Source organism: Phascolarctos cinereus, unplaced genomic scaffold (genome assembly GCF_003287225.1).
Source record: "Phascolarctos cinereus isolate Bilbo 61053 unplaced genomic scaffold, phaCin_HiC Scaffold_726;HRSCAF=1367, whole genome shotgun sequence".
In the NCBI taxonomy this organism is placed as follows: domain Eukaryota; kingdom Metazoa; phylum Chordata; class Mammalia; order Diprotodontia; family Phascolarctidae; genus Phascolarctos; species Phascolarctos cinereus.
This window is the reverse complement of record NW_027556098.1, coordinates 253,499,990-253,527,323: the sequence shown is the minus strand read 5'-3', so window position 1 is coordinate 253,527,323 and position 27,334 is coordinate 253,499,990. Positions and strand designations below refer to the sequence as shown.

Below are 27,334 nucleotides of genomic sequence, written 5' to 3'. Positions count from 1 at the left end.
GTAGGCACTACAGGTATAACTATCTTCATTTTACAGGTGAGGACACTGAGGCTTAGACCAGTTAGGTGATTTATCTATGGTCACACCACTCTTAAGAGTTAGAGGCATGATTGCATTTGAACCCAAGTCTTCTTGATGCCAAGTTCAAGACTCAGTCCATTAGGATAACAAGATCATAGATCTAGCCCTGGAAAGGATCTTCAAAGCTATCTAGCTCAATTTATATATGGAGAAACTGAGGCCCAGTGAGATGACGTGACATAGATAGGTAGTGTCATAGGCAGGATTTGAACCCAAGTTCTCATGATGCCTCCATCACTACAAAAGTCTTGGATCTACTTTAGACAAATATGTAGTGCTGCAATCAGAGGAATAAGTTCTGTTATCAAATCAGCTTCTTTAGGATCTTACCAAGTGAAGATGTGAATACAGGATAGACAAACTATCAAGCCTGAATGATTTCCATGTCCACTGACTAAGGCATGGCGCTGGGCCAAGCAGTCTCTAGAGACATCCTCCTGATAGCATTGTAGATATGCTGATGGACAGGAAGATGAAGAATGAAGTGACAGAATAGACTGAGATAAGGAGGGAGTTTGGACAGCAGGTGCAGGCATCAGGCCACTGGGTTTGAATCCTGGCTTTCCCATTCATTTATTACCTGTGTGACCTGGGGCAAGTCATTTAAGCTCTATAGCTCTCAGTTTCCTCATCTGTAAAACAAGGGGGTTGGACTAGAGAGCCTCTAAGGACCCTTCCCACTCTAAATTAATGATGTGATGTTTTGGAGTCAGGGAAAAGCAAAAATGAAAAAAGTCCATTTCCAAGATGTGAAGGGAAAATAAGTAGAGATTAAGGCACACTTTTATTTTTCAGCTTAAATAATTTAAATACTAGATATGCTGTCCAAGCAATATAAGGAGAGGAAAAGGGAACAAGGGGAGAGGGGAGGGAAGGGGAAGGAAGGGGAAGGAAAAATGGAGAATAGAAGGGGAGGGGAAGGGAGAGAAAAAGGAAGAGTGGAGTGGGAGAGGGGAGGGAAGGGAAGGGGTAGAATAAAAGAGGAGAGAAAGGAAGACAATGAAAGGAAAGATGGTGAGAAGAGTGATTTAAGTCATATTTTGAGCATAATAAATATGTTGATGAATTATTTGCCATTTCAAAGAAGGGGGAGGGAAGGGAGGAGAGAGAGAGAGACAGTTTAGAACTCAGAAATTTTTTAGAAATGTTAAAAATTGTTTTTATATGTAATTAGGGGGGAAATAAAATATTAGATCATAAGAAAAATGTTGATGGCTGAAGACATTACTAAAAGGAGTTATAGATAAAGATCAAGAAGATACAAAATTGAGACAGCTAGGGGGTGCAGTGGATAGAACACTGGCCCTGGAGTCAGGAGGACCTGAGTTCAAACCAGATACTTACTAGCTGTGTGACCCTGGCCGAGTCATTTAATTCCAATTGGAGAGAGGCGGAGGGGAATCAGGATGCAGGTATTCTGACCCTGCTGATCCCTCAAAATCCTAATAAATACTTATTGAATGAATGAATGAGACTAGGACCTTCTAGAGCTTCTGAGATAGTTTTGGACATATTGCTGAACTTCATGTTTTGGGTACCTTGATTCAACTCTAGCAGCTACTGGCCTTCTAAAGGACTCTCATTTCTACTGCCAAGACAAAGCATAGAATTAAGGCAGATTTTGTTTTGTTTTGTTTTGGGGGGGAATGGGGAAAGAGAGATCAGAAGGTTTCCAAATTAAAACTCAAGAAAAAAGCATTAATGTGAATCTGCATGTTATCATCTTTCCTTTGCAAGTTTCTCTTTCAGGAGGTACATACCGACTTCATTTCAAGAAATTCCATTCCTTTGGCAACTTGATAAGAAAAACAGAGAAGATCCTCAAATGTAAGCACATTGAAGTCCTCTTCTTCAACTAGTCTTTTTTGGTTTTCATATTCAATTTCTTCTGTAAAATACAAATAGACTTCACTTTTATAGAAAACACCAAGAAAGTTACCTGCCAGAGGACATTTGGCAGCTTACCAAAGGCACAGTAGTTGGGTGGTCTTCAGCTTGGGCTGGGAGGCAACTTCAAGTGGGTCTGTTGTCTTTCCCTACTGTTTTGCCTTTTACTCTTCCTTTTGGAAGTTCAATATGATTTTAAAAATTTATACTAATAGTCACATTACATTGGAGGGTCATTAAAGGAATCTGGCAAATCTATATTAGTTAGAACAAACTATTTCAATGGCATAACAATGATAGTTCACACTTATGTGATACTTTCATGATTTGCAAAGTGTTTCCCTCACAACTACCCTATGAGGTAGATAAAGCAAGGATGATTATTTCCATTTGATATACAGGGAAACTAAGGTTCTGAGAAGCCAACTGACATTTCCAGGGTCCCACAGCTATAATAAGTACCTTGGGCAGGATTTGCACCCAGCTCTTCTGACATGCCTTACACTGATCTGCCTCCTGGAAACTGTCCAAATTCAACTAATTAACTCACTTAAAAGGTAGAGTTTCTTCTCTGAAACTCTTCCTCACTCATCTATGACTACAGGTGAATAAAACAATCTATGAAATTTACAGGGCAGGTTTGACACAATCTTCATATATATAAACTTTTCTACTTCAACTATACAATAGATGGCTGTTATAAGGCTTTGTGTGAAGCCAGCCATTATAACACAAGAGGATGATAAAAAGAGTATCTCACATTTGTAGCACAATTTTTAAAATTGCTCTATAACATTGTCTCATTCAATCTCTACAATGATACTGTGAGGTATTTCCCCCATTTTACAGATGAAAAAACTGAGGCTCAGAGATATTAAGAAACTAGTCCAAAACCACACTATGGGTGGAACCAGACCTAGAATCCAATTTTTCTGATTTCAGCTTCATTTCCTTTCCATTATTTCATGCTGCCTCTCCAGACATGCAATACCATTTCCACATGTATCGTGAGGTTGGCCAACTTGTAGTTCTTGGACCTATTTCCTTTTTTCAATTTCTATTTATTAAAAGAAAATAGGTTCAATAATGGACTCTCAGCACTGCACTGGACCTCATGGGTCATCTAGTAATACTTTACCTTCAGAATAAAATGAATTCCGATTGAATCCAAAGGTCAGATCTAAATCTTGGCTTATGTGAAATCCTCCTAAACTGGGCATTCTATTAAATAAAAAACAAAACACACTCCATTATTTAAATTCTCTTTTTGAATCAATGTTATCTAAATGTTACAATTTGTCAAATAATATGACCCAAAGTATACCTGACCTTTGAAATGAAAAACAAGCTACCTGCTTACCCTCTTTATATGATTAAAAACATTTAGATGACTCTTGACTTAGCTGTTCCTTGCCCACCCAAAAGAAATTCTGCTCGTAGCCAGAACCACTTTTGAGCTCTTGAAAGGCTGGTCTTCTATAAAAAATCCATAGGAGAAGTGGAAGAGAACCAGCAGGTTGATTTTTTTTTCATTTCATATTAAGAGTTAATGACACTTTCCCAAGAATATAATAAGCAGCAATCAGAATTATCCTGTGCATATAGATGTCACACTTTTCCACTAGGGAATGACTTAATATCCAAAGCTCAAATGGATCCCTTTTTATAATTTTGATGCCTTTGGGAAAAGTTGTAACTCTCACAAAGGTTAACACAGTAGTATTCAATGAGTGATTATTGTATTGTATGTATTTTGTTGTTGTTGTTGTTCAGTCGTGTCCAACTCTTCCTGACCCCACTTGGGGTTTTCTTGGCAAAGATACTGGAGTGACTTGCCATTTCCTTCTCCAGCTCATTTTACAGATAAGGAGATTGAGGCAAACAAGGGTTAAGTGACTTGCCCAGGGTAACACAGCTAGTGAGTGTCTGAGACCAGATTTGCATTCAGGAAGATGAATCTTTCCACTTCAGGACTGGCAGTCTAGCCACTTCACCAGCTAGCTCCTCCATTGTATGTATCATGTATGTAATATAATTGTATATAATAAAGGATTAATAAGGGCTCTTGGAACTGAAAGGGACCTCAGAAATGTAATGGGAAGGGGAGTATTGTCATCACAATATAATAATAAGAAACAATTCCTTATTAAAACCTGGGAAGACTTGTATGAACTGATCAAAATAGAAGTGAGCAGAACCAGGAGAACAATCTACACAGTATCAGCAGTTTTGTAAAGATAATTAACCCTGAAAGATTTAGTTAATTTGGATCAACACAATGAACCACCACAATTCCAAATGACTCAGGAGAGTTTTTGGACTCAGAGTATAGATGGAATATTTTTTTGTCTCTTTCTTTTTCTTTTCTTCTTTTTTTTTTTTTGCAACATGACAACGAGGATTTTTTTTTTTTGCACACCTATACATATTTGTAATAGGTTTTGTTTTCCTTGCCCTTTCATTGCAGGGAAGGAAGGAAAGAAGAGAGAATTTGGAACTAAAAAAAGAATAAAAAATCTCTGTACTTAAATAAAAAACAACTCTTCCACTGGGATGCATATGATCATATCAATAGAAGCTTAATAAAGGATTAATAAAAGCTTAGAACTGAGTGGGGACCTCAGAATGGTGCTTTTGTGGGGGGGACCAGAACTGTGATTGATTTCATTCCTTTGGGGAAGTTCACAGTGAGGAAATTCCCTCTAAGAACACAGGATGGAACTGGCTCTCAAAACTTATAATGTTAGAGAGTGAACTGGGGTTGGGGTGGGGTATGTGGGACTGAGAAATTAAGTGGTTGGTTAAGGATCATACAGCCAGTATGTGTTAAAAGCAGGCCTTAAACCTAGGGCATCCTGGCTCCAAGGCTGGCTCTCCATCCCAATATATTGCAATAACTTCAGCACTAGAAAATATTTAAATAACAAGATTGTATTTTCCATATATTTTGGAAAACGTCTCCCAGAATCACTCAGCAGAGCTTTTGTTCATGCCAAAACATGGGCTCTCTCCCCTACTCCCAGCTTGATCTGAGAATATGGAGGATTAGCCATTCTCATATGGTCTTCATCCTTGATAAGATGTATACAACATGTTGTCTGTGTAAACTTGTAGAGATACAACTAAGCTTCTCTTCCCTATCATCATTTGACAATAAATGGATCTTTTTTAAAAAGTCCAATCTGTGCGTGGAATACCAATTATTATAACAAACTCAATACCTAAGTTACTCTGAAAGACTATGTTGGGCACTTGGGAATTCAAATCAATACTTTCTGACCACAACCTAAGTAATACTTAGAAGACATGACTTAATGCACTGCTGGAAGGCCAGAATGCTTCTAGGGACATAATTTAGGTACTAGAAAAATCTGTCACAAATATCACATTAAACAGAAAGAAAAGTATCATTGTACCAATTTTTTATAAATGAGAAAAAGGAAGCAAAGAAAATGACTTTTCAAAAATTGTTCAGGAAGCTCATCATTGAGCACAATCTTTGGACTTTTATCCTGAGTAGATACAAAGATGGGAACATGGCTCTTTGGCATTTATTTTACATTGTAATGTATTAATGATTTTCTACTGTGTTATTTTTGAAACTATCACTTATCTTTTACCTGGAACTTGAATGGAAAGTGGGATAAAAGCTGAAATTGTGCTGTTTGAAGACTTCTGTCCAAGTCCTATGAAATTTTTCTCTTTTGCTTCTTAGGTAATTTAGAAGATCCCCATGGCAACAGTATTCAAATATCAAATAAATTGGTCCTGAAATAACAACAACAGTAATAATAGCTAATGTTTATATAATGCTTTAAGATTTGTAAAGTGGTTTACATATGTTATCTCAATTGAAATGGTTATAGATTTAATCACGAATACATAAACATATAAGATACAAGAGAGTACGTATATAGGACAACATACAACAACAGGTGAGAATAATAAAGATTATTTTTTGGTCTAGATCACTGATTTCATCAGTATAGGGACTTCCTGTTACGGAAATTCCTTTTGTGCAGATCAACAACTACTTTATAACTTGAAGTCTTAGAGACTTTCCTGGGGGTACTGAGAGCTTAAGTGACTACAAGGTCTTCCTTGTATCTACCTATTACAGAATCCCCAGGAGTGGTCCCATGTACTTGAATTCACATTATTCAAAGTTATAATTATGCAAAATGCGGTAATTGGTTCTGGCCTGGTGGAAATATGCAAGGAAAATGCAAATAATGTGACCACTTTGGGAGATTCATTATTCACCCTGATTAGGATCTACCATGCTGCCTTTGAATTAAGATGAGCAAGGGCTTACTTCTCTTCTGTCACAGGAAAGTACAACTTGCCTAGCTCTTAGACTTTACTGATTCCCATAGTCTGGCCCGATTCCCTCTGAGGAGAATAGCCTTTTCTCTTTCCGTTATAGCCATTGTTATCTTTGCAGCCTTTCTTGATAACTGGTAAATCTGATTCTCATTACTGTGCCAGAGGATGTGCTAGGCACACTATAGGAACTTATTAAATATTGTTTATTGGTTGATTAAAAGAAGTTTTTCTTTTGGGGCTCCCACTTCTCTGTGGTTTCTGTACCAGGGAAAGAGAATAGATGTCTTCTATATGCTTTGGATATGCAGTACTGAGATCGGCCAGGATAAGGGCACATTGGACATTCTCAAGCAGGAGTGAACCAGACTGTGTAGGCTCAGATAGTGGTGCTGATTGAACTCAAATAGAAACAGATCTCTGTGAGCCACATATTGACTTAGAAATCCACAAATTAACATTATGTTTTATTGCATTTTTATTTACTTCATTAAATATTTCCCAATTATGTTTTCATCTGGTTCAAGCCTAACTTTGGAGTTCTGCTGATTGCAAGGACTGTGAGTTTGACACCTCAGCCCTAGAGAATCTTGACTGAAGGGATTTTCAGGTTCTACTTTAGCTACGCCTCCTATGAAGAGGGTGGTAGAGAAAGCAGCAACCATTTATTATATTATCTATTATGTTCCAGGCACTGTGCTAAGTACTTTACAAATATTATCTCGTTTGGTCTCATTTCATAAGATTGCAGGCCAAGGCCTCTGTCCAGCTGCTTCACTTCTTGATATCAGCACATTCATCTGTGTCAGCCTGAAGCCTAGTCCTATTTCTGTGGATTAAGAAAGATAGAGGTTGGGAGAGTTAGACATATTTCATATTACATGCTTGGTTTAAGTGCCTTAGGTCGTATGATGATGTCCATATAAAATGGATATCTACTTAGTTATCTCATTCCACAATACACATTGCCTAGTGTCTGAAACTTTTGCCTTTTGCCTCTTTTTGTATCCCCAGTGCTTAGCACAGTGCCAGGTACACAATAAGTGCTTAATAAAAGTTTATTGATTGAATGAAGATCTTAGAAAGCTCTTTGACCCTCTTTAACTGATAAGTACTAAAAAATGTTTGAAAGTCCCACACTCCATCTATTTTTTCTCATCTTATTCAATGTGACCTTCACAAGTCAGTCCCTTAATGCTGCTGGCCAACAGAGTGGGAGTGGATGGTCATTACCTGACAGTGTACAAGCACCCAATAGGTTCACAATATTCTCATGGCTTCCAATGTGAGTCATCATCTTGAGCTCTGACATGAGAGCATCTTTTTCTGAGCTGTCAGATTTTTCTGTCAATGGAAGAATATGCAGAAAACTTTAAACTAAAACAATATTAAGGACTAAAAAACTACTAAAAATTAGATTTTGTTTTCTGGCTCAAGAAAAGTTTGATTTAAACTATTTATCTAAGTGCAAAATTATAAGAGAAAAGGGGGAGGGGGCAAATTGCTTGAAGCCAGGTCAAGAACAGTAGATGTTAATTTAAAAAAAACAAAAACAAAGCTAAGATCCACACATGACTTGTGTGGATCTTTTAGATCTTGTCTTTTAGAACTGTGGTTTGGGGTTTAGAATTAATGGACTCTGACACACTTCCAGCTCCAGATCTAGGATGCTATGATTTACATGTCAATCCCAACTTTCTTCAGATGTCTCAAGTAAAACTAGCAAGTGGAATGAATTTTATACGGATCTATGCATTTCAATTAAACATTCCTAAGGACCACAGATAGTATGATAGTGCCAATTTTTTAAAAGCACTTTCCCTTCTACAGATCTCATTTTAGTGCATAGCAATGGTTATGATAAATGAGTCCCCTAGTTTACAATGAGGTTCAGAAGACTTAATGGCCCCTAGTCACATAGTTGAACTGGCCCTTCCCCTTGCCTCCAGGTAGGACCGCATTTAAATAATGTGTGGAGTGTAAAAAGTTGGCTGAATTCCACCCTTCTTACTAAAAAGAGTGTCAAAACTTTGTCCTCCCAAGGAAAAAGGGTCTCTACCTATCTTCTTCCTTGGGACCTCTCAAACCAGAATGACTGGCCAGCATCCTAGCTCTAAACCTCATTGATGCTGTTGTTAAGCCGTATAAGTCTTGTTGTACTCTTCATGATCCCATTTGGGTTTTTCTTGGCAAAGATACTGGAGCGGTTTGCCATTTCCTTCTCCAGCTCATTTTACAGATGAGCAAACTGACGCACAGAGGGTTAAGTGACTTGTCCAGGATCACACAGCTAGGAAGTGTCTGAGGCCAGATTTGAACTTAGGAAGTTGAGTCTTCCTGACTTCAGGCCCAGCACTCTATCCACTGTACCACCTTAATGCCCCTCTAATCCTCACAGGAGCCCTTTTTGTGAACATAAGATCATAGCTCTAGAGCCAGAAGGGATCTCAGATGCCATTGAGTCCAGCCCCCTCATTTTATAGAAATGGAAACTGAGGCCCAGAGAGGTGATGATTTGCCCAAGGTCCCAGAGGTACTAAGTGACCCAGCCAGGATTTGTACTTTGGCCTCATGATGCCAAGTTCAGTGCTCTACTTAGTGTCTACGACACTGTTACCTCTTCTTGAAAGCAGGTGTTAGCATTAAAGCTTCTTCTAATCTTCTCTAGGCAGAATCATGTCTTGGTGTTTCTTTCCTACGTCTAACTTTGCAACATTACTACATTGCAAATATTACTATCACTACTGACAGAATTGTCAGTATCACTTTAAAGTTTTCAAAGCTGTTTATGTATATTATTTGAGCTTCATAATAACCCACATCAGGTCATTTTTACAGGAATTAATATCCTTTTACAAATGAGGAAACTGAGGTTCTGAGAAGTTAAATCTTATATTTAAGTCCATCTTATATTTAAAGCTAAAAAGGACATTTTTTTTAAAACTGGCTCTCCCTATACCACCAAGCTGAAAATACAGAGGCCACACACAGGCTCAACCCCACTACTGACTGGCCCAGGAGTTTTCACATGCTCTGTTTCCAATCTGAGCCAGTTTGCTCCTCCTTAGTCAGGCTTTTGATCCCACCCACCCCCTGTTCTCAAAGGCTTATAATTTTGGTGCCCAACTTGGTACAGACAACAAACTGGCTTAGCCCACTGTAGCTCAGAACTCCCCAGATCAAGAACGCCACCAGCCTCAACCAGAGTGGTAGTAGACACTACAGGCATGGGCCACGATGCCCAGTTTAAAGTGCCTTTTAGAAGTTGTCTTGTCCAATTCCCTCAGCTATCAGAAAATAAAAATTTAGCACATGCATCCTTCTAGTTCTGGAGCCCCAAGACTGTGACTTTTTAAAGACCTGACCCTTATGACAGTACCAGAAGAGGCAGCATCTGCTTGCAGCAAGTACTCCCCCATCTAATTCCATGGCAAACAGATTCTTATGAATACCAAATAAATCACAAAGGTAGCTTACACTTCTATAATACTTTAAGGGCCACAAAGCATTTTACTTTTACCACCACCCTCCCATCCCTTTGAGATAAGTAGAATGAGTACTGTTGTCCCCATATTATTGTCCCCATTTTACAGATAAGGAAATTGTGCCATGAGATCCACCCCATTTTTTAAAAAAAATTTTTTTGTGAGGCAGTTGAGGTTAAGTGACTTGCCCAGAGTCACACAGCTAGTGAGTGTTGTGTCTGAAGCCAGATTTGACATCCCTTTTTTTTTTTGTTTTACCTCATCTGTAACAGCTAGTAGCATTACTGTTTGAGGTTTGCAAAGTGCCTTACAAATATCATCTCATTTTATCTTCATAACAACCCTGGATTATACAGACTATTATCATCTCCATTTTAGAGTTGGGGAAACTAAGGGAAACAGAGGTTCAGTAGCTTGACTAGGGTCACACAACTAATAAGTACCTGAGGTTGGACTGTGCCACCTAGCACCCAACCCTTTTTCATGGCCCAACCACATTAAATAATTTAGGGACCTAACTGAACATGGAAAGTCTCTTTGATAAGGCCACTCAGCTTTACTGCACCTTTCAGCATTTTGACAGCAACTTGGATTGAGACACCAGTTTCACTGATTCCATAAGCTGTGGCATTCATCACTTTTCCAAAGGCGCCTGAGCCTAGGACCTGTCCTGCAGGGAAAATATAGGTATATATCTGTTTTAGTTTTAGGTCAGGCGGGCAATTCCACTGTGTAATTTATTTACTGCCTACATCTCTTACCAAATTCTAGGTTTTCTCTTGGAAACTCCCATTTGAGGTCATACTCAAATTCTCTGAAATCAACATAGAAGTATTCATTATCTGATGAGCCCGTCACTTGTACCATTTGTAGTTGACTTTCATACCTATATTGCTTCAGAAAAAGAAAATGGAGCCCATTAAAAATGACACAGAATGTTGCAAAAAACTAGGAAACAAAAGCTTTTTGGCTTTTACCTTCTTCGTTTTTACCTTTCTGTACTTGTGAAAAATGAGTGTGAGCAAAACAGCAATGAAGGGAAGACAAAATCCAATGGTGATATAGAAGGAAACCTTGTCCTGGGTGATAGGAAAAGATCCTGAAATAAAATAAGGTTACTAAGCAATGATTTTTTTTTTGGTTCTATACTTTAATCAGTGACTTGGATGAAAGCATAATTATTAGATTTTCAGATGACAGACAGCTGGGAGGGGTAGCTCCTGTCTTTGGATGGCAGAAAACAGATCCAAAGAGGTTGTGACATAACAGAATGAGGGGCTAAATCTAATCAAATGAAATTTAGGCATAGTGACTGGATTTGTGATTTCACTGGTTTGTGGAAAATGAGATGAGGAAATTCCCTCTGTCAGTGAAGGTCATCACCTGAATTGTTATCTTCTGCCTAGAGCCCTGAGGGGTTTAAATGACTTCATGTAAGTCACATTATAGGCATGTGTCAGAGGCTGGACTTGAAACTCATTCCAGCTGGTTTTGAGGCTCCTCTCACGCTACTATACCATGCTACCTTTCAAGAAGAGATAGAATGGGAGCAAATGTAAAATGTTCTGAATTTGGATCACAACAAACAAACACTTGTTTAAGTACAGGATGTGGGAGAGTCATGGTTCAACAGCAGGATACATAGAAAAAGTTCTGGGAGAGGGTGGGGTGTTACATGTTCAAAATGAATCCACAGTGTGACATACCAACCAAAAAAACAAATGAAATCCAAGGCTACGTTACTTAAAGAAATGATATGTTCAGAATGAGGGATGTGAGAAGCCATTCATCATACTCTGGTGAAGCCATATCTGAATCATTTATCTTCAGTTCTTTGGGCTGCAATTTAGGAGAGATGTTGGCAAGAGAGTATGCCAGAGAGCAATCAGAATGGTGAGGGGAATATGAAACTATGATATGAATTTGAAGGAATAGGGAATATTAAGCCTAAAGAAGATAATACTTGGGGGTTGGGTATGATTGCTGTCCTCAAATATTGGAAGGACTGTCCTGTGAAAGAAGGATTAGACATGGCTTAGCAGGTGGAACTAGGGCCAATGCATAATAGTTATAGGGAGGTACATTTCAGCTCAATACCAGAAAGAACTTTCCAAGAATTAGGAGATGGTGAATATGGAATGGGCTCCCTTATGAGGTAGTGAATTCCTCATCATTGGAGGGATTCAAGCATAAACTGGACAAAGTTAGGGATATAATACTAAAGGGAATTTGTACTTTTAAGGATTGGTGATCTTCTAACTGTAAGATTCCATGTTGCATGAATCTATGAATCAATATTTCTCTTTACTATTATAATAGTGCTCATTCAAATGTCATCTACTATTTTAATAAGTATGATTATCAATTCCTCACCCCCATAAGCAAATATTTCAAAGCAACAAAATTCAACAAACATCAGAGGCAGCTTGGTCATGCCATAAATGGAGTGTTGGGCCTGGAGTTAGGAAGACCTGAGTTCAAGTCAGGCCTCAGACACTGTCTAGATACATAACCCTAGGCAAGCCACTTAACCTCTTCTCCCCCTCAATTTCCTCAACTGTAAAATGGGGATAATAACAGCACCTAGCAAGGCTGTTGTGAGGATCAAATAAGATAACATTTGTAAATCACTTAGAACAGTGCCTGACACATAGTAGGCACTACACAAATGCTTATTCCCTTCTCTACTGATTACCTATGACTGTGAGGCATTCTCTTGCAAATAGTCACAAACACTCTACATAAATTATATTCAGAAAAACAAATCAAGCACTGTTCTTATTTGAGGTGCTATGCTGTGGAAGACAGACTCAACTCAATTTTAATTTCAGAGGGCAAAACTGGGGTTGATGGGGGAAAGATTTAATGTGGCAGATTTCCACACAACGCAATAAAGAACTTTCTCACAATCAAGGCTGTTTAAAAATGGAAGAGGGATTCATCCAAGAGATGAAAATACTCAGGTAGGCTGGATGACCTCTATCAGGAATGCTGTAGAAAACATTCTTTACATAGGTTACAGGGTTGGAGTAGGTGATCGCTAAAGTCCCTTCTAACCATACAATTCTGCGATATGAAGGAAAAGACAGAAACCTGTCTTGTTTTCTCATTGATGCCATATCTTATGTATGGAAATAGAACTCTGTATGTATGTATGTGTATATATATATATATATATTTTTTTTTTCTGTACATAAAAGTCACATATTTAAGCACATAGACTAAGTAATTCAGGGAAGTTTTAGCAAGATGTTTCATTATATGGCTACCTGAGATATGCAAAGTTAAATGCAGAAGTTGTGTTTTGGTATGACTAATGTGAAAATATGTTTAATAGGAATGTATATGATTGCACACCGTCTTGGGGAGGAAGGGGGAGAAAAAAATTTAAAACTCAAAACTTACGGAAACGATTGTTGAAAATTAAAAATAAATTAATAAAAAAGAAGTTATGTTTTGGGCAACCCAGTTATGTTAAATATTACTGCAAATTGATAAGCCCTATGTTTGCTGAAGTTAAATGCAGGGAGGGAGAGGGGGGAACATATCTAAAACACATCAGGAAGCAGCAGGCAAGCAAGAACATTAACAAAAATGGAAAATTAACAAGGTTGCCAGAGTGCTGACTTTGGATCTGGAAAATGTCATCTTTCAATTTCTGTTATTTTTGTTGAAATTCTGGCCTTTTCTAGGTATTGTTTTGATTCCTGAAGGCAGAGATGGCATACTTATCAGATTTTCAGGTAACGGAAAGCTGAAAGGGGTGGCCAGTATATTGGATGGCAGAATAGGGATCCAAAAATGTTATGACACACTAGAATAAAATGAAATTTAGACATACAGACTAGACCTGGGATTTTGTTGGTTTAGAAAGAATTCCCAGATGAGGAGAGTCCCTCTATTTACAGTATTTTAGGCCCCTTCCAAGGAACTCTAAAGCACTTGATGTCACTGGGAATTTGTGTTTGACTCACAAAACCTCCTCATACATTGAACTTATTTCCCTTTGTAAGGCCCCTTTAACTCTGAACCAACAGGTGGAGACAAGCTTGAGCTGTAGGGAGTTCCTGTAACTTCTGCATCATAATAGGAATGGCATGGTACCTGAGGAGTTGAAAAGCTTTGAGGCACAGAAGGAGCCCAGTGAATTGTTGGCACAGCATTCAACTAGGAGTCCTTTGAATTGTTCGCTCAGATTTAGGGTGCTCCTCGATGTCCACTGTCCAAACACTTTCTTGCTAGTTCTCTCATTCCAAAACCCTCCTGTGATTTCTGTGCAACTGAAAAGAAATGGCACCCATGGAAAATCAGGCCATGGCCAGGGTGTCAGGTACAATAACACATCATTAGATTTTAATTCAGAATCTCTGCAGAGGGAGCTACCTGGAATTCATCCGTATCTCTCAACAAAAATCAAGCCATGACATCTGACCTGCTATTCAGTGCAATGACCAATCGTGATCCTAGAGGCTTCCCTCCTCTTAGGGTGACTACAGGTGTGGAATGTTGCCTATCCCATCAGGTACTGCGCCAGTCAGTTTCACTCAGTTGCTCTTGTTCTTTATAAGGGAGGGTTCTACTGATAAGTAGGGGGAGGGATGCTACAGGGAAAGGCCAGTGGCACAAACAAATAAAACTTTGGGGGAAAAATACTAACAGGTCATAGCTTCTGCAGTGTAGATTGATTCTTCCTTAAGTGTATCAATTCTTTAAACATTTAAAATTTTTAAATAATTTTACAAGAGAATAGCATAAGGAAGAATGTGAATAGTAGCTCTTATTGTGTCTAGGCTTTAACTTTTTGCTTCACAGAAACTTCCATTGAAATTGAGGCCCATTAAGATTGAATGCCTCTCCCAAGTTCACCCAGTAAAGAGTAGTAGAAGCCATGAGTCCAAGGGGCTTTACCCTCGGTACGGTGGTCATTTGACTACACTACACTGCCTGCTTTCTTTAAAAATCTTTTAATTTAATTTTTTTGCTATATTTTAAGTACCAAACTGTTTCCCTCCTTCCCCACCCTGTACTAAAGAAGGCTATCATTTGACACATAAGTACATATATGTGTGTATGTATACATACGGATACATGTGTGTGTGTGTGTGTGTGTGTGTGTGTGTGTGTGTGTGTGTGTGTAAAACCATACTATGTATGCTTCTATTTATCAGTTCTTTCTTTGGAGGTGGACAGAATCTTCCCTCATAGGTCCTTTGTAGCTGATTTGAGTATTTAGAGTATTTAGAATAACTCAGTTGTTCAGAGTCATTCTTTAAACAATATTGTTGTTACTAAATACAACGTTCTCTTGGTTCTGCTTATTTCACTCTTCATTATTTCATGCAAGACTTTCCATGTTTTTCTAAAATCAACCTGTTCATCATTTCTGACAGCACAGTAGTATTCCATCACAATCATCTACTACAACTTGTTTAACCATTTCCCAATTGATGGACATCCCTGTACTACCTGCCTTCAAAGATGACAACAGAATGTAACTCCCCTAAAGGCTGGGCCTGTTTAACTTGCCTTTGTATTCCCAGAATCTAGCCCTGTACCTGCTACATACGTGGAAGATGCTTAATAAATGCTTTTGATCAGCCGATTATTGATTATTGCAATGTGGATTGCAGTTGCAAACAGCTCTGCCATCATAAGAGGAGAAAATATCTTTATTTACTTGGGAGACTTGTCTATACACTTCTTCCAGGTCCAAGATGGTGAAGGATAGCCATTAGAGTAACAAGAAGCCTGATTTGTTGATATGTCCATTTTTACTTGAGGTTCCCCTGTAAAAGACGATGAACATGAAAAAAGTCCATATAATATTGTACATCTAGGTTGTGGTCTAAAAGACTGACCTAAGGATACAGATGGCTCTTGGGAGGCATAGCTGCCTTCCCTGGAAGGGAAGGACAGCTTGAATCTTCTGCCATCACTCCTGGAAAAGCTTGGGCCTCCTCTGGCTCCCTCTCCTACCAATGAGTCATAATAAACCTTCTCCTTTACACTGCCTTGCTCTGCAGGGAGCTAGTGTGCAAATCTTTGTTTCGCTTTCTCTGAGCCTCTTCAGTTTCAGGGGCTATATGAGATTCAAAAGGTACGTGCCATATTATTCTTTTCTTTTCAATAGCCAAAGAAATGGAAATAAATAGCAACATGAAGCCTGAAGTACTGAAATAGGTTCACCTTTAATCAACACCAAAACTCTAATATTAGTGCCATTGTAATGAGTTGCCATATTCAGAAAGCACATGCAATGAATTTTTTCAGTGTTTACATGATAAAATGGGGGGAGAAATTTAGTAAAATCTACTAACATATATTTCAAAGTACCTTAATATTTTAAAATAGTTTTTAGCATTACCTTCTCACCATTATGTTTGTTTTTCTAATTACAGTTCATGAATGGAAGTATTAAAGAATTTAATGTATTTAAACTTTCTGCATTTTCAACTTACTTTTTACATGGAGTGTAAACGTTTTTGTGAACTGAGCATCACCATTTTCTGCATGGAAGGTGTATTCTCCTGGCCGGTACTTGTGGTCACAAAACTCTGATGTGCTGCTAGAAAAAAAAAATTACAGAGTTAGATAATTATATGAAATGCTGGAGAAAAAATGACTGCTGATTATTGTTTGTAGGCTAGGCCTAATTCAGGCCAGTCTTGAGCTACAGGACCAACATAAGAATGAAATGAGACACTCACAGCCCATCCAGAAGTTAACAAATGACGCTTACCTAGTCATGTCCTTTAAAGGCTATATATTTGAAAAAACAAATAGCATAAGGAAGAATGTGAGTAGTACCTCCGATTGTATCTATGTGAGTTTTAACTTTTTGTTTCACAGAAATTTCCACTGAAACTGAGGCCCAGAAGGATTAAATGCCTCTCTCAAGGTCACACAATAAAGAGTTGTCAAAGCCATGAGTCCAAGGGGCCTTACCCTTGGTGTAATGCTCTTTCTCCTACCCTACACTGCTTACTTTCAAAGATAACAGAAAGTAAGCTCCTTGAAAGAAGGAACTTGAAAATTTGTCTTTGGATTCAAGAACGGAAAATTCAGTAAACATACAGCAGTCACTCAAGTGAGTGCAATTTCTTTGCCTCTATATGGGCTAGAAAGAGCTCCTGATTCCTTATGTGATGGCTTTTGTTGTTAGCCTACCAGAAAACTGCATCAAAAGTCCAAGACTTAGTTTTCCAAACCAATTAAATCTCCAAGACAGTTTCAATACTTTCAAGGGAAAAACTAGTCTAGCTTACATAGTAGATAGTTTTCCTACCACAGTAAGTGTGTATATGGGTCTTCAATGGGAAACTTCACTGCTTGCCACTTTCCCTCATAGTTACACACATAGTGACAGACACATCCTGAGCATGCCATGAGATCTCAAGAGGCAAAATGCCTCCTTCCCATCTCTCATGGGAACTCAGAATTGAGAGGATGGCCTGGAGAGATTTGAGGATTCTATAGACTCCATGAGTAATCTGCTTCCAGTTCAGCCCCGTTTCCAATGTAGAGGTTACCTAGGAGAAAAGGATGGCTCTTGACCTTTCTTCTCTGATTCTTGGCTGTTCTCTTGAGATTACAATGCAGCTTGACCACCCAGAAATTCAGAAACTCTAGAGTGTTGGAATGCTGTAAGAGCATAGGGGTGGAGGTTGATTAACTGAATCAAGTAATCCCAGCTTATTTTCTTTTTTTTAGTGATAAAGTACCTTCACCAGGCAAGACCACATTACAATCAATCATTCAAAAATAGGTTTCAGGCTAAGCATGAAAAAAACTCTCAATCACCTGAGGTGATGATGCACAAGAGGCTGCGGAAACTGGGTAAACACCCTCTGTACCCCATTCAGAGAGGCTGGGAACTAGTTCAGGACTCTTGAAATTTAAGCAAGTGGAGAGGAAAGAGAGTTCCAGGTAAATCCCTGAGAAAAGATGGTTGGGAAGGAGGAGAGAAGAAGAAGCCCAGTCTTGGTCTTTGTCTCCTACCTCCCTCACTTTAGTAAAAGAGGACCTTTTGAATTTCTGAGGTCTGGAAGACTTCCCCTTGGTGTACTAGCAGCATCCCCATATCAACTAACCACAGGGGCTGCACTGGGGACCAGCAATGGAGACAAAATGAAGATTCCTAGCTCTACAAAAAGCCCTGCAGTAAAGCTACACCATACATAAGGGGAAGTTCATGAGTGATGGATATCAACCAACATGGATGATGGGAAGTACAACAGTGGAAGCTTTTGAGCCAATAGTACTAGAAACAGATCCCACCACCCCTCAGTGGTACTCCTAGAGCCCTGATGGGGGAGAGGCAGCCAGCCTTACTCCAGGGAACCTGACTTATCAGTGTGAGTATAAGCTGGGATAAAGACCCTCAGAATTTATATCTGCTGCAAGTGCAAGTGGGACTTGGATGAATAGTTTTACAGCATTGCTACAAGGGTGAAAAATGCATACTAAGAAAATAAAATGAGGCAGCTAGGTGGCCCAGTGGGGAGAGTGCTGGACCTAGAGCCAGGAAGACTCATCTTCTTGAGTCCAAATCTGGCCTCAGACACTTACTAGTTGTGACACTTTGGGTAAGTCACTTAACCTTGTTTGCTTGTCTATAAAATGAGCTGGAGAAGCAAATGGCAAACTACTCCAGTATCTCTACCAAGAAAACTCCAAGTGGGATCAAGGTTGGACATGATTGAAAATGACTGAACAACAACATAGAAACTAAAACAAGTAGTAAAAAGAATACAACTAAAACATTTTCTAACCTCAAAAAGATCAACAACACAGAAATGAATTTCTATCATTAGATATTTGTAAAAGGAGACATGACCTAGTGGATTAGGCATCAGCCTCAGCATCAGAACACTGACTATAACCCTAAGCCTAACTACGAGCCCACACCTAACATCTCTTTTTTGTTGTTGTTGAGGCATTGGGGTTAAGCGACTTTTCTTTTTTTCCTTTTTTTTTTTTGATTAGGCAATGGGGTTAAGTGACTTGCCCAGGGTCACACAGTGTCTGAGACTGGATTTGAACTCAGCACCTCTTGACTCCAGAACCAGTGCTCTATCCACTGCACCATCTAGCAAGACTGTAAGTTGCAGATCTGCATTGTTAGAGGGAGTTTTCTAACTGGAGTTCCCTATATCAGTAAAACCATAAGGTTGAGACAAAAAAAAATCAGTATCTGTCTCTGTCTCTATATTCATATACGTATGGCATTACTAGACTTCATGCTTTGATATTAAGCAGCAACAAATTTATCACCCACCCACCAGGATTCCTTCTGCTAGGCAGATTAAGGATAGAATTATTTAAGCATAGATAGTGGTCGTTAAGCCAAATTTAGAGGAAGCTGGGAAGTCATTAGGTTGGTTAATTTGTAATCTTATACCAAACAATTTTTCTAGCAACTCAGGCCTCCCAAATGTATTGTAGATCAAATATTAATCAGTTGGATGGGAGAGTTGGTAAAGAGGGTCGTGAAGGTGAAGTCTTGATTGGGAAAAGACCACCCTGAGGTCTTATACAGACCATTAGAAAGTTATGCTGCCTCATGCCTGTAGCACAGGTTGGAACAAGATTGTCTAGCCAAAGGTCTTCCCCTTAGGCTAGAACTCTAAGAAACATGGAGCTTGAGAAAATTGTGGGGCACAGGTAAATAGTTAACTTTCACAAAAAGGGACAGGTGAGGAGTGGATAGATAATAATAAAACTGTATTTCAGTTATGTAATAAAGATGGGTTACATTTATGTAATATGTTAAGGTTTACAAAGAGATTTCCTCACAATAAGGATATAACATAGTTAATATAAGTATTATTATTTCCATTTTGTAGCTGAGGAAACATCCGTAAGACAAAGAAGTTAAAGAGACTTAGCCAAGGTCACACCACTTGCTAGTTGTGGAGTGTTAAGACTAAAACCCAATTAGATGGAAAGGTGTTTTGAGAGTTCAGGGGTAATGATAAAAAAAAAAAGGAAATTAATATTTTTTTTTCTCTGAAAAATTGCGAGTAAGAAATAAAAGACTTTTGACGCTAAGCTTCTTTGACATTAGAACAGATCTGGCTGACTGATAACCAAAGAAATATAGTAGAAAAATAGTTTCTCTTTAAAATAGACTAAAGAAGTGAATAGAGCTCCAGCCTTGGAGTCAGGAGGACCTCAGTTCAAATCCAACCTCAGATACTTGACACTTACTAGCTATGTAACCCTGGGCAAGTCACTTAACCCCGATTGCCTCACCAAAAAAAAAGCAAATAAATAAATGAATAAATAAAATAGGCTAAAGAAATCCAAGGTTAGATTTTAAAATGTTGATTAATACTTAAAATTAGTTAATAATATGCTCAGTTAGGCCAGATAGATCTACCCAGTAAATAGGAAAATAATGATCAAGCAAGGTAGACAGGTTAATGGGCTTCTAAGCTTACAAATTTAGTCATTTAGAGCTGGAGGGGGGACATTCATCATCATCAATCAGTCTCTTTTACCCTCTTATTTGAGAGCAGACATTATTTTATGCAATAGATGTGCACCTGAAAAGTTGCACATAAATGATCATTTTAAAAATTCAATCCTACTTGAAATGTCCTCCTTTTATATAAAGAATCCATTTACCACTAGAACAGTTGGCCTGAATTTTCTGCTTCATTAGCTCAGATTTTTACATATTTGTTTTTCTTAAAGGCAGGGTACCCCTGCCTCAAGTATAGACAAGTTTCGAGCCTTTTTCAACCTCCAAGCATCTCTTCAGCTCTACACGTGTCCTCAAAAGTGAAAGTTGGTTGTTTTGTAAAGCGTTTGGTCAATTCTTCTCTAATATCTGTGAAGTAGAATAAGAGGATTTACGGACACTAAGATGGAAATACTTTATCTGATCCCCTTAGATGTTATCGACTGGGATCTATGTTATTTCCCCATTCAGCTTTACTTTACTCACACCTTTCTTGTGTACTTTTATGTTAGATTGTATTGTAATTATCCACATTGGAAGAGTCTAAGCTCCGTGAGGGCAGAGCTTGTGCCTTAGAATCACTCCAGTATAGTGGAAAAATCACTAGATGTAGAGTCGAGATTCAACTCAGATTCAAATCCTGAATCTGTCACTTACTAGCTGAGGGACCCTGAGCAAGTCATTTAAATCTTCTGAGTATCAATTTCCTCATGTGTAAAATAGAGATAATACTCCATATATTGCATATACCTCAACAGATGATCCTGAAGAAAGGGATTTATAAAATTTATGAAATGCGTATTGATATAAAAATCCAATCCAATAAGCATTTTAAGTTCCTATCATGTGCAAGGCAGTGTGAGTTATTATCTAAAGTGTGCATTTCCTCTATGATACAGCATAGTGCTCCATACAAATTAGGTGCTTTATAAATATTAGTCGAATGGAATTGAATGAACACACAAAGGATATTAAGGAGAAAATCAAATTAAATCAGTTTCTGGTTTGGATTCTCCTTTCGGGCATTTGTTCTACATTGCTGGGGCCCCTAGGAAAGGGCCAAATTTACCATGATTCTCTTCCATGCTACTCTAAAGTGCCCTATTCTCTTGCCTCACCCCTTTCTTTGCAAGGGGGCTCTGTCAGGGTAATGCTTATACCATATCAAAACTGCCACCCCAGCCTTAGTGGTATGTAGTATGACACCAGAGGTGTAATTCTGTATCAAGGAGACTTTCCTTCCACTTTTCCTTGGCAAGAAAAATAATCTAACAAACCTCTGTACACGGTGAAATCACATGAGACATTTTGCTGTCCTGTTCCCTCTCATCCCCCAAACCATGCCTCTACCTTTTATCATGAGTGAGCCTAGCACAAGATGACTCTTGGCTTCCTGAATCTCCCTTGGAATTTTCAAGGGGACCAACCAATTAGGCTATTGGTATTTTCAAAGCCTCAATTTTCCCCTGGGGTTTTTCCTAAAACTGGCCATCTGTCAGTAGGCATGAGATCAGGAAATTTGAGTTGAAGGTAAAAGAATAGCTTTGTGACTAAGAAAATGTATTCTTGTTCCAGCTATGAAAGGGTTTTCTCCTTTCTATGGTCAAAACACAGGTCATTTTCACTTTCCCTTTGGTGACTTAGAGAATTGTTGGGAGAGGGCTGGGAGTTTTTTGGGTAGCTCACAAGGTAATTTTAGCATAAAGCAATGAATGACCTATTCAAAGAGCAAGGAATTATCGAAGTCCCATCAGAATTGAAAGAATAATAAAGAGGGCATTGGGGGAGCGGAGAGCTTCTGAAATAGGAGAACTAAGAGCTAAGTTTGCAGGCAGTTCTACATAGAACCAAAAGACATATGATCAGGAAGCCAGGGAGTGATTCTATCTCTATCAGCCTCCTGATTCAGAGAGACTAATTGAATGTAGTTGACTTGAGCTGTTTAAGTTTCTCTTCTGGGTCAGACAGAGCTACTAGGGTGAAGATGATACTTTCCTGTGACCTCATGCTGTATTTTGCTCAACAGATGCAAATATTCTTTACCCTGTCTCTAAGGAGGGAGATTTGCAGAGCTACAACTGAAAATTGGTTAGACAAACATGTCATGCACCATACAAAAGTACCACATTTAGTTCTTAATGGCCAAAGAGGTGGACTTTTGTGTCTGTGGTTCTTTTCTCCCACATCAGAAAAGACCTGGGTTTGGGAATCCCAAACCTCTTGGTGGCATCGTTTGTTGGCTCATGGTTAAGTCCAGAAATCATTTGACGTTGCAAAGCCACTTTAGAATTCTTTACCAACTGTGATGTAACTAAGTGCAGTAAGAATATCACAATAGTGGGCAAAAGTGGTCTCTCTTTTAAATATTGCTGAATTGGAATTTTTCCTCTTAAGTTTATTTTCTATACCAGCATATGACAGAGCAAAAACATGCTCTTCTGGAAACTGAGGTCATTCTCAGGATAAAAATCTTATCCATAGTTACAAGATTTAGACTAGATTAGTTCCAGCTTGTCTCTCAAGGCTTAATGCACACTATTTCCCTTTACATACTCTATGTTCCAGCTGAACTGCCCTACTAACTGTTCCCTAAACTTGGTATTCTGTCTCCTGACTCCAAACCTTTTTTAGAATTTATTTATTTATTTTTGCATCAAGTAGTGATGTTGGTCTATAGTTCTCTTTCTTTGCTCTCTGGTTTAGGCATTCAGTCTACTTGTCTCATAAAAAGAGTTTGGTAGGGTGACTTTATATCACCTACATTTCTCAATATATCCCATCCTTCTTCCCCTCCCATGGACACCTTATCAGTGAACTTATAGGAGGACATGGATAAGTCACTTAAGAAGGGCAGATATGGATAGGTCATGATTTGCATTGTTAGAGAAAACTTTCAAATCCTCACAAATGATTTTTTAACATTCCGTATGGTATTGTTACCAAAAAGGGGGCAATGAAAAGGACATCAGTAATTACTGACCCATATGCCTACTTTCTCATTACAACAAATCTTTATGAGAATGAGTTACATATATATCAAGGGTTAACCTTGATGAAAACATGAAAAGGGAACTAGCAGGTTTTCACAAGTAATTTTCTATAGTAGACTATATTTTCATGGTGATATAATTAAATGCAAAGGGCAGAGATATAAGATCTCACTGAATTTAATGATCATTGATTATTTTTTAAAAAGGTTTTACTCAGTTGAGCAAACCAAAGTCTTAAAAGTTCTCCTTCAGCCAGTCATCTCCTGGGCAGATCTTAAGATCACCTGAGATTCTTAACAAATGCAACAGGAGAAAACTTTATCCAATGGTTCTCTAATTATCAATGTTAAATGATGTACAAAACAAGGAAACAAGCTCAACAAAGATGTTTGTCACTATCATGGAGGATATCCAGCTCAAATGGAAGACAGATTCTTTATCACTGGTGAGGTCCTCCAGATGTTCCTCCCTGCAGGTGATATTATGCTAATTACATCAAGCCCCTGAACAATACAGAGTCTTTTTAGGGAGATCCACAGCCACTCAAAAAGATTTGGCCTGACAATCCATATAGAAAAAAAGAAAAACAAGTAAGTGAAGAATTGTCACTGGCTAGATTATAATATGAAGATGAGTGGAAAAACTACTGAGTCAACCACTATATATCATAATTATAATGTAACTTTTGATGCTTTAAGGTTTATAAGGTACTTTACACATACTATTTCACTTAATCTTCCCAACAACCCTGTAAAATAGGTACTATCATTATCCCATTTTTAAATATGAGAAAAATGAAGTAAGGAAAATTTAAGTCATTTTTGCCCAGTGTCACACAAATAATAAGTATCCGGGGCAGAATTTGAATTCTGGTTTTCCTAACTTCTTTTGTCTATTATGCCATCTAGTAGTTTGTATGTGTATCTGGACAGACATTACAGTTGGACAATGATCTGTATCCAGAATTAAGTAAAAGGAAGAGAGCTGGATGGATTAAGAAGTTGGGAAACCATACAGTCTCAAGGAGTTCCCTTACATCAAAACCCAACTTTTTAATACCAATATTCTCCTGGTGATGGAGAACCACAATCAATAAAGAATTAAAATTAAGGGTGACCCAAAGGGGCAGGATAGAGAGGCATATAATGGCCATAGATAGGCTGCAGCACATTACTTGACACTGCAGACATGACTTGACACACAAGAAGCGGCATAAACAATGCTCAAATGGATCCCTGATCTCATCAATGTGGATGAGATTTCAGCAATGCTACCAGCTACAACTTGTATATACTCGCTCATCCTATATGACTTTGTCCATGTTGTCCCCTAAGTTCACCACAAGTGATGCCCCAATGTGCTCATAACCTCCTTTGATTTATCCTGACATTTAGAAGATACCACTATAGCACACTCACTCTCCATCTCTCATTCTCACCATGTGACCAGCCCATATTCTTTTTCTATTATAGATTTCCTTGATGATACCCCTTTCTCTAGCTCTTTGTAGTTTCTTATCTGTTACATTTTGCAGCCTATTCAAACTTACCATGTGACTCTCCATTGCTCCCTGAGTAGTATTCACTTTTCATTTTTCAGAAACTATAATGGTCCATGACATGTAGCAATGATAGAATAATAATATTAAAAAGATGGACTTCTGTTCAGGGAGAAGTCTGAAGTCATTAAAGAGACATGCAATTTTCTAAAGGCAATACAGCCCTGCTTAATACACTTTTCCTGCTTAGTACTTTTACTGCTTAGCCCAACTCATCAACCATTTGCAATGACTATATTCTAAAAGATGAGTCTTATACAGTGTCCATCTAACTGCATGTCATAATACAGACAATAGGCAATCTTCATCCACTTGGTTTTTCTTTTATCGATTGTGACATTAAACTCCTTTGGGTAGGTATGGATCTTACCCAGGAGGCTCTACAATGTAGTGAAACTTGATGTCAGGCCTACAAAATCATCCATAGGTAAAAGCATCAGGAGATCATCTCCATAAGGAATCCCCCTATGTTGGATTTCTTCCCTGATATCAGCAAATACCTTTGATATATTCTCCTGTTGCACTTCAATTGATGTGAAAGATCAAGGAAGGCACTGAGCAAAGTTATCTGTGTTACATCCTTTAAGGATTCCTACATAGTTTTGATATATGCATGGGAGACATCTTTTTAGAAGAGAGTCCTTAAGGTGGTACTTTAATCTATAAATCAAAAGTTTTTATCTGATCCCAGAAATGTATGATAAGAAAATGTATAATAGGTGTGTTGTTCATATAGTGAGAGTGAAGGATGGATAACTAAATGTGGCACTTATACTCCTGAAATCATGAAAGACCTATAGGAGTAGTATAGTATGTCAGATAGATATTGAAAAATAGATGTTTATGAAGCATTTACAGGTAGGAATGACAAAAGTCTCACATTAAGAAGGTATGAGTTACAGTCTGTACTGTTGGGAGAAGAAGCCACACTGACAAGGTCACAGTATTGAAGCATTAAGTAGACCATTAGTAAAACTATATCCATTTCTAATATCCACAATTTAAGAAGGACACGGTCCTCCTTAAATAAAGACCTTTAAGAAGGACCAGGAAGTGTGGGAAACCAGACAACATTTTAAAATAAGATATGTTAGAAAAGTCCCTAGGAAGCAAAGACAGTGGAGAAACAATTTACTTTGTACATATTAAATGGTAACCAGAGAAGAGGGTTTAATTCGTAATAATCTTACAAAGAAATTATGTAGACCCTTTGGCTCAAACATTTGGAATCAAAAATGAGAAAAGAATCAGCACTAGAAAAAAATTTAAATAAACTTTCTTTTCTAACCTAACAAGACATTTTGTGGTCTCCTCATGGCTTCTCACATTCCAGTTTCAAAGCCTTTACCTAAATTGTTCCTCATGTTTAAACTAACCTTCCTCTTCTAGCCTATTATTATGAGTGTATTCCTTTCCCCAGTCTTACGTAGTGCCTCACATCCTTACTCATTTTTTTTTTGCAATAAGCAGAAAGTGTCTTATTTTACATAAATGATGGGGTCTTTGGACATAAAAGTATAAACTGAGGAAATTATAAAAATAGGCTGGCGAAGGGGTAAAGGATCAATCAGAAAGAAAGGACAGAGAATGGATGGAATTAACTAGAGGAAACAAGCTGAGAAAGAGAATTATAAGGCTAACAAGCTGTGGTCTAGTGGCTCAGAACTTGGGAGAGACTAAAAGCCTAGACAAAGAGAGTAGAAATCCACAGAGAAAGAAAAGAAGCTTAAATGCTTGGTCAGTGTTCAGGGGAGCTAAAAGAGAACTAACTCTGGTTTAAATATAGAAATAAAAATATGGAGACAAGAAGGGAAAGTAGACTTCTCAAGATGCCAGCAAACAAAAGACCTGAACAGGTACCAGGCAGCAGAAAGCCAAGAAGTTTGGAAACTGGACAAAAGGTTCCAGAACCAGGGGAAATCCCTAAACCAGATTTGGCTATATATATTTATAATTTGTTTATAAGTGCACAGTTTATAGCTTGAGGTGCCTCACAGTATGTTATTTTCTGTACTCTATGTGAATGGCTAAATAGGATACAGCTGATCATGCACTACTGAGAGAAGTATAGAAAAGAAAAGGCATAAGGACTAAGATTGCTGATTCTGGGGATGGCAGCAGAGTGAGAAGAGGTTATGATCAAGGAAGCTCTTTCTGGGGTTCTCCCAGTATTTCATAACCCCCATTATATCATATCTCTTTCCTCCTTTAACTAGTAGCTCAAAGCTCATCTCTTCCAGAAAACCGTTCTGTATTAACCCATAAAAATAAATTCTCTCTGACCCACTAACAGTCTCTAATGCACCTTCAACATATCCCTGTAATTATATATCATTCATTCCATGTTTGTCCTCTCTTCAGTTCTCTGAGGTTGTGTGATTACCAGAGAGAAAGATTGTGTCTGTTTATGTCTGCCCCATGGACTTAATATACAGATTTTTACCTATCAGCATTCAAAGGATGTTTGTCCGCTTTAAGGGACAGAAGTAATTTAGGCATCAATGTACAGGGGAAAGAGTATTGGCTCTCAATTCATAGGAACTGG

The 27,334-nt window shown here is 38.2% G+C and overlaps 1 protein-coding gene across 7 annotated transcripts in view; it reads right to left on the bottom strand.

Annotated features, from left to right (window-relative positions):
- The window catches only part of FLT3 (fms related receptor tyrosine kinase 3), a 73,873-nt gene that overhangs the window by 10,310 nt on the left and 36,229 nt on the right, over positions 1 to 27,334 (bottom strand). For 3 of the 7 annotated variants that reach the window (XM_020997233.2, XM_078147063.1, XM_078147065.1), the window contains exons 10-19: positions 16,235 to 16,338; positions 15,454 to 15,562; positions 13,881 to 14,056; positions 10,769 to 10,875; positions 10,538 to 10,670; positions 10,342 to 10,446; positions 7,525 to 7,635; positions 5,589 to 5,736; positions 3,107 to 3,189; positions 1,842 to 1,969 (exon numbers count right to left, since the gene is read on the bottom strand). In XM_020997233.2, the coding sequence (XP_020852892.1) occupies positions 1,842 to 1,969; positions 3,107 to 3,189; positions 5,589 to 5,736; positions 7,525 to 7,635; positions 10,342 to 10,446; positions 10,538 to 10,670; positions 10,769 to 10,875; positions 13,881 to 14,056; positions 15,454 to 15,562; positions 16,235 to 16,338 (1,204 nt within the window). Of the gene's footprint in view, positions 1 to 1,841; positions 1,970 to 3,106; positions 3,190 to 5,588; positions 5,737 to 7,524; positions 7,636 to 10,341; positions 10,447 to 10,537; positions 10,671 to 10,768; positions 10,876 to 13,880; positions 14,057 to 15,453; positions 15,563 to 16,234; positions 16,342 to 27,334 lie in introns of all 7 variants that reach the window. The other 4 variants (XM_020997231.2, XM_078147061.1, XM_078147064.1 and 1 more) reach the window with 2 other exon arrangements.